The sequence below is a fragment of the Lates calcarifer genome, linkage group LG14 (assembly GCF_001640805.2).
Source record: "Lates calcarifer isolate ASB-BC8 linkage group LG14, TLL_Latcal_v3, whole genome shotgun sequence".
Lineage (NCBI taxonomy): Eukaryota > Metazoa > Chordata > Actinopteri > Centropomidae > Lates > Lates calcarifer.
In genome coordinates this window covers 1595218-1617554 of record NC_066846.1, presented here as the reverse complement: position 1 = coordinate 1617554, position 22337 = coordinate 1595218, and the positions used below count along the sequence as shown (strand labels likewise).

General features: G+C 40.3%; 1 protein-coding gene across 1 annotated transcript in view; it reads left to right on the top strand.

Annotated features, from left to right (window-relative positions):
* The first annotated feature begins 647 nt into the window (after positions 1-647).
* Positions 648-22337, top strand: part of lrch4 (leucine-rich repeats and calponin homology (CH) domain containing 4) — a 37838-nt gene continuing 16148 nt past the window's right edge. The window contains 1 exon segment of the mRNA XM_018693836.2: positions 648-1062. Coding sequence (XP_018549352.1) covers positions 891-1062 — 172 coding nt within the window. The 5' untranslated portion in view covers positions 648-890.

The window sequence follows — 22337 nt, the reverse complement described above, 5'->3', positions numbered from 1 at the left end:
TCCAGGAGGAACTGGAAAGGGTCTGAAAAGGGGCGTTTGGGCAACCTTGCTTAAGCTGTAAGTGGCATAAACTGGATTTTCATATCTTATTCATTAAGTTTGCTACTGAATTATTTCTTTTTAAGTCTTATTCAAATGCAGGAGTTCTTTTCAGGAAATTCCTGTGAAAACTGACTACTGAAGTGTGTAGTAACTATCACAGACCTTTGTCTCTTGTAATTAGTCATTTCAAAGAAGCTTTCTTGAATATTTGTAGGAAAATAAGACTTGAAAAAGAAAGTGTTATGGTTTAATTTGCACACATGAAGAGCTAGCTCTTTGCTTTATGCTCTTTTGTAGCCCTCTACACTCAGCCATAACAATCTGGATGAGGCTACAGAATTCAAGAAGTTCTGTATTTTGCTGAAAAGTCATACCAAAAAGATCAACAGAAGGCAATCACTGACCTAACAAAAAAGTTATGAATTGACATCATTAAGAAAAAGTCTTCAAAGCAGTTCCGCTTCTTAATTGCATGTTAACAAGCCTCAGCTCTGCTCTATGTAGCAATGCTGTGGGACATAAGAAATTAATTTTTGAGGCGCTTTTATTTTGAAAGAAAGGCAGAGTATTTCCATGGTACCGTTGCGAAATGTTCGAGCTTTATGCAACTTCCTGAAAGATTGACAGCTTGAACCGCTCTCGTTTAATAGTGGAACCGATAGCTCCCGTTGTGTGAGCGAAGCAATCATAACTCACGTCGTTTACAGATTTTCTTTGGATTTAACTGTGTACTTTTAACGAAGTTTGAAAGAACAGCGCTCAGTTTGGAGTTTAAAAGGATCTACGGGGTATGAAAGTGGAGCGGACGCTTCAAACAAAGTAAAAGAGGAGGTAGACCTGTCCGTTTGATGGCTGCTGGGGATGGAGCCCAGCTGCCGGCCACAGTAGCGGCCAGCCGGAGCGTGGAGAAGGCGCTTGAGGAGGCTGCCGCGAGCGGGGCTCTCAACTTGTCCAACCGAAAACTGAAAGAGTTTCCCCGTAGCGCCAAGAACTACGACTTATCCGACATTACACATGCAGGTCGGTTTGCTTTCCACTATTTTCTTCAACTTACAAAGCAGTAACAGCGAGCTAGCTGTTATAATGAGAACCGCCTTTTGTTTTATCGCCACCTGCTTCTTTCTTCGAACGGGGAAGGCGCATCCTTCCTCATGTCCGACACGTTTCACAAACCTCCTCCAAATAACTCAGCAGTTTTATTTGTTCTGATAACTGCCATAATTGTGTAGCTTGTAAAATATCTAATAAGACGTCTTTTAAATCACCAGTACACGTCTCTTGCTTTGGCACATTAACACTCCACCAAACTGCAGTTCTATCAATAATAATACATTTTTAAAACTAGACCATCTCCCACCAAACTGCAGTGTGAGCTCTGTGTTGCCGTTAGCATGCAGTTGAAGAATGTTAGTTTTTCAATAGTAGTCCCTGCTTGGTGGACTATATCAAAGTAGAGGTGTATTTTATCAAACAAAACCATAGGAGTACATCTTTTGTGAAGGAGGTTGGTGTGTTGTTCTCTTAAAGTTGACTTCAAAGAAGAAAAGGAAACAAACGTCAGACATACAAGTTCCTCTTCCTCTTCATATCGCCTAATAAGCCATTGAAAACCCTCTGCATTGCCATTCTCTAGTTTAAATTAACGTTTGAGATTGTTTCACTAGCTTTTGTGTTGTTGGGTTACTTCACTTTTCTGGCTTTAAGTGTAGTTTTGGTTGTTTTCTGTGCGTGAACTCATCATGTACCATCATGGCAACCATTTATCAACCAGCCTGAATGTGTGTAACTCTATTTGACTGAGCTAGGCTGCACAGGACTGTGTGGATGGCTATTGATAAGGACAGCAACAGAGAGTAAAAGGTAACAGTGAAGTAGGTGTGGATGACAGCGCGGATTAAAAGGAACTACCGAGGCCTCGCCTTGTTGAAAAGAGGATTACTCAATCCAGGTTGCTGAAATCAATCTGGCTACGCAGCAGTTTGTACCAACGCCCCCTCTGCTCTGCTGTTGCTTTCTGTGCTTTGGTAATTATGACCATCTGCTCGTAACAACCCAGGTTTAGGCCCTGTGGGATGAGGAGGCCTTGAACGCATGTAAACACACAGACAGACACCTGCCGTCAGAGCAACCCAACCCTAATGACTGTGGAAGTGATGAATATATCCCATACCTACTGTAATGCCATTTGATTAGGATGTGTTTATCCAAGTGCAGGTCCTTGGACAAACGAGTAATCCAGCTTGTCGAGTCAGTTAAACACACAGCTGTGGTTCTCAAAGTTAGGTTTAAAGGAGCACTCTGCTGATTATACATAGCAAAGTACAGTTTGCTCATCATGGGGGGTATTACTCAGTCTTTGACAACAGTTGTATAATGTCTTCTGCAGGTTCTGGAGCAGCTCTGTCAATTCTGACAAAATAACCTCAGATAATATTATAGTGATGTCAGAGACTGAAAATGTAAAGTAGAAAACCTGCATTAGAAACTGGTGGCATGGAGTTTGAAGATATACCAGACAGGGAGGGTGTAAATAAAGATGCAGTTGACTTGAATTATGGGAAATATAGGATCCAGTGTTTTTGAAGTCAGGATGTCTTGGCCTCAGCTGTTCCATTTTCTTTCTTTTAAAAAGTGGCCTTTTGCAAACTGCAACCATAAAGGGAACACTGTTGGTTTCCAGTGGTGTGAGGTGAGAGGGTGTGAGAAATTCTTGATCAACTCTTTTTTGGGGTTACATGAGTTTTGAGGTGGACATGTTACTTCCAGGGGTCTAGTGGGGACCATGTAAGAGTCCAACTGTCCAATGCAGTCCTCAGAAAAATCATAGATTAGAGCCCTGCAATACACCCTTGTAATAACATTAAAAATGTATTTATTCATTTATTTATTGCTTAAAGGTACTCCAGCAATTTAGTATTGCACTTCCAAGAAGTTAGGGGACAAGCAACAAGAACCACAAGAGATAAAAAAAAAAATGAACACAAACAAAAAGAGAGGGTTCAAAATCAGTACAGGAGACTTTTATCATCAGAAAGGATCAAGCTCCATAAACACTGGATCCGACATCTGCCAAAATCCAAGTCTTTTGTTAGACTCTGACTGCCTGTGTCTTTTAAACTCCACACCTCCAGTTTTAATGAAGTCTTTCTTTTACACTTTGTAGTCTCCAAACCCAAGCAGAGATAATCCTGATGATATCACTTTGACATCATCAGGGTTATTATAACAAACCTGGCAAAGGTCCTTCAGAGCCAGTTATACAACTGTTTTCACAGACTGAGTAGTACTCCTTGTCACTAGCAATCAGAGCGTGATGGTTAAAATAGTGGACTAGTATAGTGGAATAGTTTCAGTCTGTATTTTATTTAGGGAAAATACTTGTATGGCTACTGTGAGAAAGGTCTTTCCACATGCCATAGATTACCATAAAGGAGTTTTGGATTTTTTTGTTTATTCCAAACAGAGAAAGTCTTGAAGTTTCTTGGGGATATGGAGAAATCTCAAGATACCACTTGGGACGTGTTTATCATTTCAGTCAGCCTTGGCTTCACCTCCACTCTGAGCAAGGCTGCTGCTGCTGACATCACTGCCATTCACACTGGTTCATGGTGACTCATTTGTTGTTCAGTCACTTCTAATTCTTGGGTCGTGCTCTTCTATAGGCTCAGTTTAAACATTTAGTCCTAAATACATGTTTTTGCAGCACCTAGGCTGTCTGTATGGTAATGTCTAGTATTTGAGTAATGAGGTGCTTTCATTTTCACTGAGATACCTGGTAGTTAGGTCTAGTTCGCACAGACATTATATCAGCTCCGAGACACAGCAAACATGACGGGGGTGGTGACAGTCCTGGCTGATTCACCAAGCTGTCATCATGGTTTTTAGATGCAGTCTTGCAAAATTAGATGTGAACTAATCCTCTTGTCAAATGAAGGAGTGAAGCTGTGTGATGAGTCCCTGATACCTTACCAGTTCACTATAAGCACATCATATACATGGATGTTCTTTCTGTGGTACATGACATCCTTGTAAAACAGAGCAGCTACACTTTAAGCAAGGTTTAATGAAGAGCTTCACATAGATGGACATGTTTTATGGTTTTGGTGGAATATGTGGTAAGACTGAAGCTGAGAGAGACTCAGCCACCTCAGTATTTGAAAGGCTGTTACAGTTCCATTAAGTCTAAAGTGACTTTAGAAGTCCTGTTTTGTCTGACCAACAGATATTCAATGTACTATCACATGAAACAGATTGTTGTAGGTTATTTGACTAATTGTTCCATCTTTACGGGAGTCATATAAATTTGTTATACATTTGTTAAACTGGTGGGTTATTCCCCATTTTAATATACCATTGTTGTTTGCTGTTAACGCACTCGAAAAGCCAGTAGACAAAGAGTACTGTGAACATCCCATTCAAGTCCCATGTTTCAGTTCTCCTCCTTTTACTGTAGCTCTGTTTTGGTTTCCAACTTCAGAGAATATTATCATTGTACTCCACTTCTCCCTACATGTCTGTGATGTTTGGTGCTGGACAGGTAGCAGCAGTCAGCTTGTCTGAGCTTGTAAGCTGTTCATGTGGAGGGTTGATGATGATGACAAGACTATATTGTCTACGTACTGGCTGGAGAAGTAAAACACTGACCTGAAAGCTGTGTAGAGCTTCAGAATTGGCCTGTAATACTGTGTATGTTACAGATTTTTCAACTGGTCATCCAGTTGTTAATCAGGATAATTTTTTTTTCCCCCAGTTATTATTTATAGACTGGCATTTTTTTTCAGGCATATTTTAGCCTAAACTACCCATTGGTACAAGTAACAGCACAGCTCATCTTGACCAAACAGAGTTGTGGTGGGCAGGATGAAAGAAAAGAATAATGTGGTTAAACTGGAAGCCCAGCCGTGTTTATGATAACATCAGCCCCCCCCCCCCCTTCCCTACTGGAACAGCTTCCCTTAGGAAGGTCAAAGGTTCACACACATACACACACACACACACAAAGAGGAAGACTTGTGTCTTGCTGTGTGTTTCCCAGTAGCTCGGAGCGGTCGAAGGGAACAAAGCCCAGCCATTGTATGTTGTGTGCACCTTGTGGACTCACAAGTCTGTGCGTTGTGGCAGGGTGGATATACACAGCCACCCTGGGGCAAAAGCTTTTATAATTAGGGTCTGCTCTGTATGGATTTTGTATGGTATCTGTGTTCTTGGATTAAAGCTATCAAATATGATATATTTGGTGCCAATGTGAAATCACTTTCACACCAAAAGTGAATGTATAAGTATGGGATTATGTGTGATTGAGTTATTTATTTTAGTCCAGTCTCTTATATGAGTGTGCAAAAAAGTTGGAACCTGGTAAATCTGTCATAAAGGCAGAAAGGTAAATGGGACAGTCATGGGACTAGTTTTACCTGGGGACCTCATGTGATTCATAACAGTTGCCAAGGCTGTTGTGTTTCTATTCAAGTCAGCTGCGTATATGTCTAATAAGGGTTCCAAGTCATTATTATTATTAATATGCTGACTATTTTGTGAATGAATTGTTTTGTATGTACATGTCAGAAAATGGTGAAATTGCCTTTTACAGCTTCCCAGAGTCTAATGTGAGGTATTCATATGTCTTCTTTTCTCTGTTCAACAGTCCAAAACTGAGATATTCAGTTTACAATCAAACATGGCAAAGAAAAGCATTGTTTTAAAAGCTGGACATTTTACTTAATTAAAGACCATCAGAACATTCAATTAGTTTTCTGTTAATCAGCTAACTTATTAATGGATTCAGCATTTCAGCTCTAAATCTCAAAAAAAATATTCAGCTGAAATTTAGAATACACATACTTGGTGTACGATCTTTGGTTTGGAAAGGATGTCTTCAGTTTTCAGTGCTTTGTTTGTTTCTAAGTGGAAAATGATGAGCCTGCAGTGGAAATGATTAATGAGAGCTTTGATAGCGCTCTGGCTGCAAACTCAGGAGGTTCACCCAGCTACTGATCGTGGAGACTCATTTAGAGAGGAAGCAGGCTCAGAACATTAAGCATCACATTCGTGACAGCGTTTATTAAGACCTCAGTTATATATCATATTATTATATCATCTCTCTGATGGTGGAAGTGAGGAGGCAGAGTCGGACATTTTTTATGACTTGCGAATGATCACTTACTTTGTGCAGTGATTGGCTGGGCGTGTGGAGTTGTGAAAGTAGGCAGGGTTCGGGGCAGGCCATCGCTCTCTATTGAAACACTGAAACCACAGAGCATTGTGAATAATTTAAATGAGCAGCAGACAAAATAAAATAAAAAAGGAGGTAGGCATCAGTCTCAGTGAATGATATGTCAACATACAGCATCAAATGGAGCTGTTTTGGGTTGAGAAGCAATAAGAGAAGGGTCATATCATTTGTGTTTCAGTAACATTCTGCAGGTTTGCCACACCTTGTATTTGCTGCATTTGGACTTAGTGCTGTACTTATCCAAGTCCAGACCTTCCTGCCACAACACACCCACAGTGTCTCTCCTCTTTAAATTGCATCTCTACTTTTAGTGTAGGTCTATCTTAGGCTAAGTACTGTAGAAAATGTAGAAAATAATAAATGAAAAAATCAGATGCTCAGTATTAAAGGACCTGGATCTGGATGGGGACATCCTCTCTGTAATAACCCAGATATTGAGTTCTTACTTCATACTTTGATTAAAAAAAGATTGTTGGAGCCAACAAAGGCTCCTGTGGGTGGAATTTTAGTTTGTTCAGTAGCAGAAGTAATGGAAATATTGTTGCATGGGCACAAAGTTAATAAACTGTCTTCCAGTCTCATATGACCTCTGGGCATGTGAGAGACAAGACCCTTTTGTTAAGAGCTGTAGGGGAGCTGGACAGACAGCACACACACGCTCCATACCACCGCAACCAAGAAGGCCAGCAGCTGACTTAGTGAAATAATGAATGAGGAAAAGAGGGTGTGTGTGTGTGTGTGTGTGTGTGCGCGCGGTGTGTGTGTGTAAGGGGGGGAGGGATATTTCCTTGCCATGCTCCTGTAAAGTGGTTTACAATGAGGCCTGATGTTGGCCATTGATCAAAAACCTAAACCTTTCTTTCCACCTTGTTATTGTCATGTTATTTCATGGATTTAATTTTTGTTAGGCCTTTTAATATTTATCAGTCTACACACCCAGTGGCGCATTCTGAAAAGTTAATTCCTCAAAATTTAAATAAAATGCTTTAAGACATCCAGGTTGATTTAAAGTCCCTTTGGCCTGTGTGTTTGTGCTGTTTAGGTTGAGCAGTTTTTAGGTCATGACGGTGGCTCTCTGTTACTCTCATTATCCACACTGTTTAAAAAAACACTAAAATCTGGTGTCTGCAGTCAGCCCTAAATCCCCTGTTTATTTCTTCCTGTCCCTTTTCAGGCACAAATGCCTAGAAGAAATCAAGCTGTTACTAAGGGCTGTTGACTTCAGCTGAGTATGTGCAAGGACTCAACTGATAAAGGTTAAAAGGTGGCTCTGAAAAACCTTGTAGCTTTCTGAAGGACAACAGCTGTGGTTAGCTTGGATGCACTGGATTCAAGTTTTGAGCCAGCAGGGACGGACTGACAGAATAATTCAGGTCAGGAATTTGACTCAATCCCAGGCCACCCTACCCATGCAAACCACCAGGCTGCTAATTTGGTAGGCTAACCCCGTTGGTTGATGCAATGCGTAACAGACAAGTTACATATTTGGTCACTATGTTCTTGGAGAAGTTATCCTGATTTTAAAATACAAAGATTTTGGGCTGATCTGTCCATTTCACTGGGCGACTTGTCTAAAATGTTATCAGTGGGGAATCAGCTTGACAGTTTGTATGTGCGTCACTGAGAGAAGTGATCATGTCAGATTCGACACTGTGGTGAGGGTGAGAGTTGCGCCTCATGCGTGGATGCTGAGAGGTTGGCAGTTCGTTCTTGCTTTTTATGTTATCACTGGTCAAGTCTGACAGCAGGCCAGAAACATCCCTCAGGCCACCAGAAAATGTTCTGCCACACCTGATAGGCTGTCTGCCACTGTGAGCCAGTCTCCTAGCAAAAAAAAGTCCACGCTCCAGTCCTGTACATTATGGATGAGACTGCAGTTTATGCTGGTGCAAAGAAACAAAAGAAAAGAAAGTACAGAATACAGCTGTGACAGCTTTGACAACTCCTAGAATAGATTCATACCACCACACAGACCTGTCAGGCAAGAACGTCATTACCACTGCACCTGTAACAGATTCTGGCACATAGTTAGGAAAGAGATATTTCCTCCTTCCTCCCTCTTTGTGACTTAATATGCTAAGAGTATGTGTGTTAATGTTGTTTTGAGATCAAATAATAAATTAGCCAAATTCATACAGTTAGCGAATACTTTCAGCTCTCTTGTTACCTCCTCCTTGTTTTTGTTGAGTCTGTGCAAACTAGACCACAACAGAGCCAGGTGATCAGTCAGTCCATTACTTTGGTCTGTACTGAAATATGTGGGCAAATATTGAGCAGATTACCATGTTACCAGAGAGATTTGTGGTCCCTGGAGAATGAATCCTGATGACTTTGCTGATCCCTGACTTTCCCCCTAGTGCCATGAAATGTGGCACAGGTCCACACGGTCCACACAGGATGAACTGTTATAACTTTATAACATATTCCCCTCATTTTTCATTATATTTCATTAGTCCATGACTTTCCAATCTGTGTCAGATGTACTTTGTGTTTACTGCTAATTAACATGTTATGCTAACACACCAAACTACGGTGAATATGGTGAATGTGGTGAACAAAGCTCAAAGCACCACTGTGTCTAATCACAGTCTCACTGAGTTGCTGGTCTTGTTTTTCATCTCCCGGCTGTCAAATGTTTGAGTGATTTGTAATGTTTTGAAACCAGACTTCCAGCTTACCCGTGTGTTGATGGAATTTTATCATTGCATTACTTCATCTTATCTAAAATCCACACAATTTTTCATTGCTTTTCAAATTTAACCATTCAGTACCGCTAGCCAATCACAGCCAGGTATTCATAAAAAACTAATGAAAGTATAATTTTTCCCATGATTAAAAAACCATTGTAATGGCTTACAGCTAAGAGGAGTGATAGTAAATGCCCTGCCCCCTTTAAAAAATGGCCTGGTTTTAAGTCTGATACTGAAAAGCTCTCTGACTAAGCTGCTAGAAACTATGAAACTGCAGTGCACTGTTGGTTAATGCTGGGGTTGTGTGAGCCCTGATTTCAACTCTGTGTGTGTGTGTGTGTGTGTGGTTTGAGCTCAACATATGGATATAGCCTTCTCAGTCAGTTGTTTACATCTGTTCTGTGTCATTAAATGAGACTGCGTATGTGTGCGTTGGTGCAGTGCGTGTGAGTGCATGTGAGTGTGTGCGCGTCCCCCCCACCCCCTGTGTTCTATTTCCTTTGCGCAGCGGATGTGGGCTGCCTGTTAACACAGTCTTCACTTCTGCTTTGTCTGTCTGTCTTCTTCTCTGAATCGTCACTGCTTTGCCTTCCTGATTGCCCCACACTTTCTGTCAGCCAACATCTTTCCATCCAACCGTCCATCCAAGCCTGTTTTAAAGGACTTTTGTCATAAATGTCACAGAAAATAAAATGCCAGATGGGCCTGCTTCCATTAGCTGGAATGAACCAACCAGTCAGTTCATTCAAAAAAGATGGTCATGGGGAAACTGGAAAGAGTCTTTCATGAACTGATGTGGAGAAGTTGTTAATGTCAGCTAATGAATGGCATGGTTTGTGTAATTATGGAAAGAAGCTCCTCTCTTGTAGCGCAGAGCAGGGTGTACATTTTCATGCACTGTTGCATTAACAGGGACCAGAAGTCAGTTATTCACTGCAATGAGGCTGCAGTATGCTCAATTCTTTTGTCATGCTTTTGTTTACAGTATTTTAGTTTCTTCTCTGAAGGCCTGTGGCTGTGTCTCTCTCTTTTTCACTAAATTAACTCTGGCTCTGTTCAGAATTCTTGGAGCCCTGGTGCTATCCAGCGAACCAGCCTGCCTTTCCACCAATTTTAAGCAGAACCATTGTAAGCAAGAATGTGTCATCAGTGGAGGCTGTTCTCCATCCTCTCTTTCAAATCTGTTAAATATGACTGCCCATCTCAAGCCAAGGAAAACCAGTTATTTTTTGGTTCCAGCTAGTAACCCATTTTTCAGGTTCTGAACAAATCTATTTTTGGTTGAAATACTCCAAGTGGTTCAAAATTAGGCATGCAAAACTGAATGCAACCCGTTCCATGTTGGTGGAAAAGGGGTATCTGTCTGAAACCTGCTGGTGTGTTTTCCTTTCAGAGCAGAGCAGCTGGTGGGGAGGGGGAATCCCTCCTCAGTCTCATGGGAGGTAACCAGAGAAAAAGGCAGAGGCTCAGAGGCTGTAGGACAACACTACCAGTCTGCCAACAAATATATACTGTGCCATACATAACCTTGGTTCTGGTGTGTGTGTGTGTGTGTGTGTGTGTGTGTATGCGTGTGTTAGAACTCCTCTGCAGTTGCCATAGCCATTGTTCCTTAAGCTCTATATTTGAGACAGCCAAACAGAAAAAGCAGTGAGCTGTCTTTCTTCAATGGTTTCTGGGCATTTGAGGTTTCTCATGTGCTGCTGGGAACTTGTATAAGTTGCATCATATCTTACACTTGAGAATGATATTGCATTCATGAGCTAACCTCTAAAGAGGGAAGTATTTTTTTGGCACAGGCTTGTTGATTATTTGACCTTCCTTGTTAAACTACATTAAGTCTTAAAAAGAGTCAATTTTCTTTAAGTTAAGGTCCACACAGGCTAAGTTAACACCCATTAACTTATTTAGTTCTGTTCTCTCTTAGTGGTTTATCCTGATCAGGACTGTGTGGAGCCAATACTGAGTGACAGGCAGATATAAAAATCAACAACATTGAAAGTAGGGCTGCAGCGATCAGTTACTTTCATTTCTGACCAATATTTGGATTAAGCTCACAATCAATTGTTCTGTAAAATTACAGCAAATTTTGGAAAATGCCCATTGCATGTTTCCAGAGCCCATAGTGTTTCAAATGTTGTTTTATTTGACCAACAGTGTAAAAGATATTCAGTTTACTATCATCAAAAATGAAAAGAAAATAGTTTGAAGGTGGAACTAGTGAAGTTTTACTATTTTTGCTTTGATGTTAAATCATTTACAAAAACTGTTATCCAATGATGATTGACCAATAGTTTGCCAAGCTTTTAGTTTAGACTAATGTTTAGAACTAATTAAGGTTTGGTAACAGGCCTGCCATAAGATGCAAGGTAAAGACCACATGCCCAACAAATTTACAGGTACTGGCAAATTGAAAGCTCTGCCTTAGTGTCATTTATCCATGCTGGACATTTGCTCACATGCTTGTGATCCACTCAGGATGTAACGCTATTTCAAAGGTTAAGATAGGCATTAAAATCACAGTTTTAGGTTAATCTTGCAGTACTCTCTGCACTCTGTCACATCTGTCTCGGTTATTATTTAACTGCCATCCATAAAGCTACAACAGCAAGTACACAGACAAGCAGCACAGTCTTGTTTTAAACATTCTGACAATTCATAATATAGGCAGACAAGGTGATAGAGAGATTGGGGGACCCAGATGCTCTATACCAGAGGTCCTAAGTTGAATTTGAAACCAGGACATGCATTCAAGGGCCTTTGTTTATTTCCTTTATTTGTTGTGTTGTAGCTGCTGTCTCCTCCAGGCTCAGCAGGCAGCCATTAGTTAATGGGCCTGAGACCCATTCCTCCTAGCTCTATGTTTGTCCTACAACACAATGTAACACTATAAGAGTGTGTGTAAATAATCTAATGGTGTGGAGTTGACTGCCCGGTGAATAATGAAAGCTGAAGCCATGCCTTACATAACCCAGCAGATCCATTAACTCCCACAATGTTTAGTGTCCAGATGGCTGATTCACTGACAAAGTTGGTGCATGAGGAGACATGGGGCCTTGGAGGGGTGGCAATGGCAAGGTTTTAATGTGGATGTATTCAATTCCTACAGGGTTATTACAGGATTAATGCCACATAGGAGTTTTTAAAATAAGTTCATCACAGTCACAGAGAACGTGATTGAAGAGTGAAAATTACTGTCTTTTCTATCAAAGGAAGTCCAGAGACAATTTTTACTGAACTGAAAAATGACAACTTCTACACAGATTTATGCAAGGTGTAGTAGTGAGTAGTGAGCAGTGCAGTGTGGCATGTTGAATTGCAGACAGAGGAACTGTGATGACCAGGGATTAACCCATGACAGCAGTCTGGTATGTGGGTTAATGAGAGTGGAATACTCTAATGTTCATTATCCTGCACTGTAGGATAACTTGAAGATGTATAAAGGGAGAGAAGAATTCTGCCATTGTTACTGTAGCCCATAACACAGTAAAAGACAGACTGAAGTCGTGAGTTAGTGACAAGTGCTTCCACTCTTAAAGCCTTTATACATTGGGGGTGTGATGAATAAACAACACAAAAATGTGAAATACTTTGCCCGGAAATATACAGGATCTGACGGCTCTACCACGGTCGGTTCTGGACATTTTTTAGGATGCCGCTGGGACAGTTTGAGGTCCTGCAGGAAATGCTAGCACAACATCTGAGGAGGGAATAGACTAACTTCTGGGATCCAAGGACCAACTGCTGTCCCAGAGTTCCCTCTGGCAGTCTATGTGATTGGGATGCCTTTATTCATGGTGCAAAAGCTTGTCATTTTTTTTGCCACATAATAGTCGTTACATTTTGACACTTAATCTGACTGATGACCACCAAGGTTTAGGTTTGGAAATCATAAAAAGGGTTTAGTCTAATGGAACCTCAAAAAATTACTTCACCACCAATCTATGTCAATTAATTCTCTAATCAGACAGTCTGAAAGTCTACTCCAATAACTCCGTCCAATTTTCTGACCCTGCCTTAACCCACATTTAATTGAATTAAATTCTTAATAGCTACAGCATGTGGGGGTGTATATGTATACTTACATCTTTAAAGGGACATCTTGAAGACTAATTGACACCAGACACATCATATGGTCCCCAGTGTCCCCCACAGACTTTTAGGCCAATGTTCATACCCTTATCTAACCCTACAGATTTGTACCTGCAGCCTAACTGTAACCATTTTAAATGTTGTGCCTCAAGGTTTATATCTAATTCCATATATTAGACATCTGATGTCTAATATCAGTCTTCCAGTTTGATAGACCATACTGGAATTGGATAAATACCAATACTAATACTACTGTATGTCCTTTCTGTGGTATAAGTGGTTTTGACACTCATGCAGTGTGCATGCTGTTGCTATGGCGATTAGGCAACTTTTACACTTCTGCTGTCATTTTAATCTATTTGTCTGTTTGTCACTTAAACTTGTTGTACTTGGAGTTCAGTGCACTCTGCCTTCAGTGCATTTTGAAAATAAAAAGGCCACAGGTCCCAGTAACAGGCTATATGTTGCTTGCTGTTAGCTCACGGTTATATTTAGAATTATTCCATTTCATTTGAGTCTTGTTTTCTGTGTATTTGTTTGGTGTCATTGGGAGTGTGTGCATTTGTCTTGTGTGAACACACTGAGCTTTGCATATGAAAACTAAAGCAAAACCTGCAGTCTGTAGGAGGCAGAGAGGAGAGAGGAGGAGGTGGAAAGAAGCAAGGGTGACATACTGAGAGAGGAGAGGAGTAGGTGTAGGAGGAGAAGAGACAGATTGAGGGGAGGACAAGTGAATCAGGTTGGACTTGATTTGTACTACATCAGCAAAGGAGAGTTACCTCCTATCCTGCTGCAAACTGAATATGAACCTCTCATAAAGTGTGTAACATTAACATCTTTACTCACTTGACCTGCTGGTCCTGGTCTTCTTTCACTCAGTTTTTCCAGCACACTGCTCCCACACCAAATCCCATCTCTATGTAGTATGGGAAAACAAGAGGCAATGCAAATAAAGGTAATGACAGTAATCTTAACAAACATAAATGCTGAACCATAGTTAGCATTTTCTGATATCGGTTTGTTTGTTATCAAAGTAACATTCAGTCTTTGTAACTTCACCAGAAGTCTGATACATCCAAAACAGTCTTATTTACATGTTGTATCTTGTGATCCACCTGAGTCATCTTGTTTCTGGTTAGTCACATCAGTGAATACAGACCTGGCAACCATACAAGTCCTCTGAGATGCTGTGTCAGTGCATCAAGCAGTTGTCGGGCAATAAATATCTTAAAAGCATACTCCCAGTGCCACACTTCTGTGTATTTCACATGCAATGTTAAAGATTTGTTGAGCTGTTGAAAGATGATTTTTTTGCTGCATTGGACAGTGCTAGGTTACCTATTCCCCTCCCGCCTCCTGTCTGTGTACTAAATTAGGCTAAAGATGCTACTGGATACAGGATTTAAGTTCATATTGTTGTCACATCATATCATATTGATATTGTGATGCTGTGGTTGGCTTTTGTCTGGTGTTCACAGGCAGCTGATGCTGTATGTTTCTGGTGTATACTGTATAGAATTGAGACACAGCTTGTCTTGTCCAAGATCCTTGTTGTTAAAGGAAATGGAACTCTTCACGGTTGCTGCAGGTAATATCAGCACTCTCTTTCTCTGCAGGAGGTTGTGTCTTTAGTATGCATTGGAAGGGATCTTAAGGTGTTATAGTAAGTGTTAAATCCTTGTGCCTTGAAGACTATGACTAGTTCCAACAGGGCAGTCAGGATGAGGGGTGCGTCTGGTGTTCTGGTGCTGAGTTAGCAGTTTTCAGGTTAGGGTTGGGCAATTGGATCAATATATCGGTTCATAAAAATTACAGAATTTTAACATATCGCCCAACCCTATTCCAAGTTTTGGGGAGAACTACTATATTTGAAAAAAGTAGGAAAAAGCCTTGTCAAATGTCACAAATGTCTTCAAATGATGTCACTTGAGTCAGTGTTGGTTGGGTCTGAAGACTACACGTTTAAAAAGTAAAAAATTCAGGAATGTGGAGTTGGAAAGAAGTGAGCTCATCTGGATATAAGGTTTACATAATAAGTTTTAACAGCATCAGTGTCAGAGTGATTAACCACAACAGCATATCTCCATCACTTACTCAGCTACAGAACATCATGTCTCCATTCTCACACCCAGGCATAGTCATGCAACAGTTTCACCCACACACACTCACACACACACATGTACTAGAGCTGTGGCATTGAACTTCTGTCTATGGTGCCGCTCCTCAGCTCGCTGTAACTAACACTGTAACAGGAATCAACACTGCCACATCCGGTCTTACAGCAGACAGAGTTGTGTTGTCATTGGCAACATTGTGAAATAAACCCAAACAGCATCCGATTGAATGACTTTGATATGTTTTTAGGATTTTTAATAAGCCAGGGTTAGAGCAAGGTGTGGCTGCTACAGAATGCTGTTTTGAAACAAAGTGGACATGTTTTTATTTATTATTGTTATAATAATATATATTAGTATTATTATTTTTTGTAAGGGAACAATCATGAGTATTGAATAGCCTATTAGATTTTAGATTAAATATTGGTTTACTTTGTAGGTTAATTGACTACTTTGTAAGTAATTTGATGCTTTTTAAGTCATCAAATAGAATAAAAACCAAATCTCTGGATATTCAAATCAACATGAACGCCAACCATTTAGCTACGTGACTGTGGGTAACACACAGGATGGAGTACATCCTCCTGCCCCAGTCTTCTCATTGGTTAGAGCAGTTTCTACACATTTTATTCAGAATTGTAGTAGACCAAGTAAGGCTGTAGCAGCAGAAATCCTGAGTATCAATGGCTTATAATGCTTATAAATCTAACCTTTAATTTCCACCAAAATATAAATATTTGCACCTTGACTTTGGCTACAGATACATCAGAAAGTAGTAAGATTCTGAATTTGAAAATGTTACAGATTTTGTAGTAGTAGTACTTGAGGTTCCCTCCCTGTGAGTCAGTTATTTTTCTGGCTTTGCAGAGACAGGTCTTTCCCAGCAGCCCCCTCAGCTCTAGCTCTGTGGATTAAACCCAGTGAAGAGCTGCTCTTTTTTGTTGAGTCACTCCTCTTGGGGGTTTTGTTGTCTTGGCATCCTCATGGTCGGCCTCTTTGTTTTTTTTCATCCTCTTTCTGGCTCCTCCTCAGCTCTTTTGTCCATGCTCTCCTGCTGGTATTACTCATTCTCTCCAACCCCCTTCTGTACCCTTTTTTATGAACCTCACCTCCCTTCTCCAGAACCTGATATGAGTAGAGTTTCATTTTGTTAACACATAAATACACCTCTGTACACTCAGGGAGGCCCAGGGTCCCTCTTTTCTTTAGTTTCACTGAAGGCTGAGTACAGCGTGAGGAATCTTGACCGAGGGTCATGAAATGCATTTCCAAGCTTAATGCTTTTGAAACTGACATCACTGAACCTAGATAAACATGCAGAGATCAGAAAACTGGATAACTTTAATGTTTAGAAGTATGAACTTTAATATTTATATCAGATAAGAACGAAATCATAGTAGAGACCAAGTTTTCTAGTTTTAGTTAATCAGCTTTAAGGAGATCAGTGGGGTCTGGATATTAAAGAGGCTGGCTTTTTCTCTCCTTCCACCTAGACACTATTTAGTCCTCTTTAAAAGTTAAAAGTATGGGTTTACTTGACGCCTGGTCACATATGCTCACATATGTCACGTAAAAAACTCTCATCATACTCCTTAGAACTCAATCACAACCCTGAAGGAGGTGTGACACTACACCTGATATCCTCTTATTTCTGAAGGGATTTCATGGGAAAGCGTGTCAGGTGACAGGGGAAACACAGGAGCTGGACAAAAAAAAAGAAGCAATTCAACACAACAGCCCTGCAGTAAATACTATCTGTGTAAGTCATTCAATTTACACCTATTCAGATTGTGTGGTTTGCCCACTGAGATACTCAAAGGCCCTCTACACTTCAGTGCCAGTACTTACTTTTGTTGTGTGAACTAAAGTACAGAATAACTGAAGCTTTCCATCTACCATGGGTTACCATGAGTATGATTTATGGTAGGAACAGTAGGATATTTTTTCTGATTACCCTAAAATTGTCCCCACCACTTATTTGATATTAATTACATATGTGCTTGAATCAATTTCCATTTCTGGTTCTACAAAGGCTCAACTCCCTCATGTTCCCACTGGATGAGAAGTAGAGTTTCTATTGGTGTTCCTTTGCTTTGTTCCCACCTCTTTTACATGCAGCAATATGATTGCTGTCTATTAGCATTTTGGATGAATCTGAAATAGCATGGGGTGGCACAGCGGTGCAGTGGTTACCACAGCAAGAAGGTTCCAGGTTCGGGACCTAGTTTGCCTGGAGTTTGCATGTTCTCCCTGTGCCTGTGTGGGTTCTCTCCGGGTACTCTGGCTTCCTCCCACAATCCAGAGACATGCAGGTTAATTTATGACTCTAAATTGCATGGAGGTGTGACTGGTTGTTTGTTTATATGTGTTGGTCCTGTGATGGACTGGTGATCTGTCCAGGACATGCCCTGCCTCTCACCCAATGTCAGCTGGGATTGGCTCCAGCCCCCCATGACCCTTAACAGATAGATAATGAATGAATGTAAGATCCAGGCTGTTGTGTTGCAGGTGCTTTATCTTGTGTGATCAAAATGTTATGTACTATAAATTAAACATGTTGACTGAAAGACACAGTCATCTGAAATTGTAAAAGTCTTGATTGTCTTAGCGCTGTATAAAGAGAAATTGTTTGTAAGGAAACAGACTCCACTCTGGATTGTGAGTGCTTCTGTATTTTCAGAGCGAATGATCTTCTTTCTGGCTGATCCTGTCACGTCAGTTTCAAGAGTCACATTCTCCCAGTTTAACTTTCATTTATATCTGTAATTTATCAGTGTTGGAGTTTTGAATTAGGGCCTGCAGTATTTAAATCAAGTACCTCATGAAAAATAAGGTGTGTCAAATTTGGTAGGCTATGCCTGTTATTCCAGATACACATTAATTCAATACTGCATCTTCCGCTGGTATAAATATGATTGTTTTACTAAATGTAATGAGCATATTTTATACATTAAGTAATTATTGCATTTTCAGGTTGTTGCTTGAGTGTGCACTGATCAGCTATGTCATTTAGGTAAACACTGGGGTTTGGTTTCAGCAGATAACCAGTACTCATTGTCTTGGATTAGGATCTGGCCAAAGGTCTTCACTGGTATCGTCTCTAAGCATACTGATGTGTTCAGGTTGTTGCACGCCGAACTGTGCATCGGTCACTGTGATTTCTGAGCACGGAGCTTGGTTATTAGCATGTCTCTACTAGCACCAAACTATATCAGGGATACAGTGGCTCTCATAATGCACCAAAACCACACCCAATCACAGACTTCACCTGGCTCACATAATAGCAACACAAATTTGACTGCTATGGTTTTCTGAAGGTCAGCATCCGGTCCACGAACTGCTCACACAGGATGACATAAGGTGAGGAAGTCTGTGGCTTCTTATGGTGCTGTCAGTTTACAGTAGCAGTCTTGTGACTTGAAAGGTAATAAGATTTGCAAACAGATTAGTGTGTTAATTGACTTTGACAGTATACAGCAGCACTCGTGCAGGCGCACACATTCTACTGACTTACACTGAAGTCTTGAATGTCTTTGTAAAAAATAAGATCTTTTGTTACCACTGGAAACAATTAGCAAGTGAGATAGGTGCTGAACCACCAGTCTTCATGATGTCTAACTGAGATTAGTGTACAAAGAATCCACAAACCTTTGAAGACTTGTGAACTGTATTGTATATTCTGCTGTAAAATGAAGTCAGACTTTGGAACAGCAGATTAAAGACTTGTCAGATTATGTCAGTGTTGAACAGAGCCTCTGTGAGGCCTTATGTCATGAAATCCAATCTGAAATATGAGACTGTTGTTGCATGTATTTCATTTTTTCACTATGAATTTGCCTGTGTTGATGTACTGATTGGGCTTTCCTTGTGTTAAGAGGCTCTGAGGTTTACAAAAGCCCTGCTTACTTATGTGTTATAAGTTCTAGAGGTCATTGGGTCAGCAGTGATGTAAGTGTCTGAAGTGGATCCTGCTCCATCATGGTCTGGCCTGTAATTAGACACAGTGTTCTGCTCTGACAGGCCAGTCTTTCTTTCTCTGCTGATCCTTTGAAATCCACCGACTCTGTTTTAGGCTCTATAATCTTACCTCACAGTTGCACAGTGTATATATCTCCCTTTTTGAAAAAAAAGAGAGTGAAAAAATTGCAAAAGTCATTTAAAATGCCAGAATTGATTTTAATATTTAATTTTACAAAACAATCCAATCTTAAGGGATGTTAATAAGCTTTTTCTGGAACTTTAATCCGTATCACATGGTCTTCATTAGTGGATGGAGGCTGCTAAGTTGTCATAGAGATGGATCAGCTGACATGTGAGCTTGGTCGCTGTTAAATCATCCACAGCACTTTTAGTCAACAGATCCACATCCAGGACTACTGAACAACTATTTAATCAGCTACTGAAAACCAAGTGAAATGATTGGAAGCTCTGGAAAAAGCTAATAAGTGGACAGGATACCAGGATTATTTTTGCTGTTACTGCTGTTTCTAAGGTCAAGGTCTAAGCTTAAGAATGAATTTTTTAAGTTAATTTTGATACAGTTATATCAGTTAATGATGATGACTGATTCCTTCCTTTCAGTATCATTTAGAAGGAGGCAGATTTGGGAAGTGTTAATAGAACCATTTAGTTCCATTTACTTTTACCATTAACTCTCATTTCCTGGACTGTGACCTCCTTTGCATTGGTTTCACTATTAATTTGACTATAATGGCTTTTGCATGTCACACAATTAAATCAGTTGCAAGTTGGATGCAGGTTTATATGCACGTCAGCAGTGGGCAGAGGACTGCTGCTGTGCTGCTGTGTCAGTTTAAAGTCTGTTGCACTTCTGGCCGCACCACAATCAGTGATTTCATAGCAGGTGTTTTCCATTAGCTGTCAAAGAGGGTCCACATGTAGATCCAGCCAGTGAACACTCACACTTGGCTGGGTTGACAGAGTCAGTGCTGATAAACAGGGAAAACTGTGGCTTTGAACTGGCAGCCAAAAAGACATTAACAAAAGAAAAGTATGGTACAGGACTGTAACAGGTGAGGTCAAAGGCAGTTCTCGAGAGCTTTCTAAAAACCACACATACCCTCATAAAGAGGCACATGCACATGTTCTGACTTGCGTGCTACTTCGGACCTGCTGCTGACTGTTTTCAGCCAAGCTCATTTCTCCAGGCTAATGATAGTTGACCCTGTTCTTAAACCTGCTACAAAATCTGCATGGTCACCATGGTAACCTAACAGGGGTCAGTCCAGGTCAGTAGGGATCCTAAAGTGGCTAATATGGATTACTCCTGTCAGATGGGGCAACACTGCATTGCCCCTGGTGTTTAAGTGCAAGTTATTGACTTGTTCTTTTTTTTTTTTTTTTTTTTTTGTTAATTCTTAATGTCATGTTGATTACTTTGCTTTAAAGTTAAGAGCTAAAGTTAAGAGCCATCCACATATTATGTGTTCTAACACTGGGGTGGATGTATTTGTCTAATGTGTGTTGAATGTGGGTCAAAGTTCACTGGAGCCAAGACATTATGGATATGATCATACAGCCTGATCAGACTGAATACCATTTCATTTCTCTCCATTCACTCAGTCTAAGGGAAGTGTGTGATGTGTCCATCCCAACTCTTTTTTCGAGTCAACACAGTAGTTGTTTCTAGGAGCAGTTTTTTCCCCACAATAATCAAAGAAATATGTCGATTTAAGAGTTATTTGTATAAGTTGATTTACAACAACCTCTACAGCTACAGTGTATCTTATCTAAGCTTGTTAATTTTTCTCTCACTGTTTTACACGGTTGTAGCTATGGAGTTGTGTTGGAGGGTGACTTATTCATTCATTATCCCACCAAGCTCTGAGTAGTGAACTGTGATTTTTGTTTTCTCATTTACCTGTTTATAGAGGCAGCAGGGGCTGATTATTCAAGTTATATCATTTTGTTTTAGTCAATGAATTTTTAATCTAATGAGTTCATTTTTTTTACAATGATTATTCTGTGACTGATCATGAATGTGACAGATAATAAACAAAGTGAATTTATAAAAAATTGCATCCCTACCAATATCTTTTGTAGAGCAAAAAGGTTTTTACTCAAGGCCCACTTACAGGATTTTTCCAGGGCTTTCAACTACATGCCATGGCACCTGTCACTGTCATTCATGAAAAGGCCTGTAAGTGGACCCTGAGTTAAGATTTAGACAGGTTTATCTTTAAAATCTTTTCATGTGAATTTAACCACTTAAACCGAATGTGCTATATGTAGATGCTTATTTTGGTCATTTAAAGCAGTTTCAAAAGCCCATTTGCCACAGATTCAGCCTGTAACACATTACCCTGTATATTTATCCTATTTCCCAGCTCTTGATAATAATGATAAACCTCCCACCCACAGTTGAGTTGCTTATGACAAATCAAACCAAGCTTTGTGTATCTGAGGTAAGGTAAGAAAAATGGCTACAAATAACTCCTTATGCTATTTGGCTGTAAGACTGTCTGTTTACATTTGACAGGGAAGCCAAATCACAGAGCAGGGAATCCAAATCCAATCACATCTGGTCATGCAAATAACATTTGACATGGACTACAATGCCAGCTGTGAACTGTCTCTGCTGGATGTGGACAATCTGGAAACAAAATGCTAAGTCTGAACAGGGCATGTATGTGTCAGCTCTTCAACCGGAAGGTTTCACTTCTTGTCATCATGACATGTTGGCCCTCCTGCTCATCACAGAGCTTTGTTGAACTGACAGAGTTGGCTCTGGCCCATTGAGCAGCCTGTTTAAAGCCAGCGTCCTGCTGTCTGAATCATGGCAGGCCAGTGAGAGACTGAACATTATATCGCTTCTCTGCTCCCATTCCACAGCACATGCTTTTCCCATGATGCTCGTGTTGAGTCATTCTGGCTTTGTTACAGCAGCTATCAGGCCATTTGGGCATTAATACCTCCCAGGGAAAAAAGTGAGCAGGCAAGAGTGCCTGAGACTTCTCAGCTGCTGATGGATACATGTATCTATTCTTCTTATTATTATTTTTGTTGTTAAGAGGACCAAACATGAACTACTTATGTATTAATGCTTTGATTTAAGGTTAAGATAAGAACAGGACATATTCTTAGGATACACATTCAAATTAGGGAATGACTGTAGTCATTGTAAGGTGCTCACAAGTATAGAATTACAAA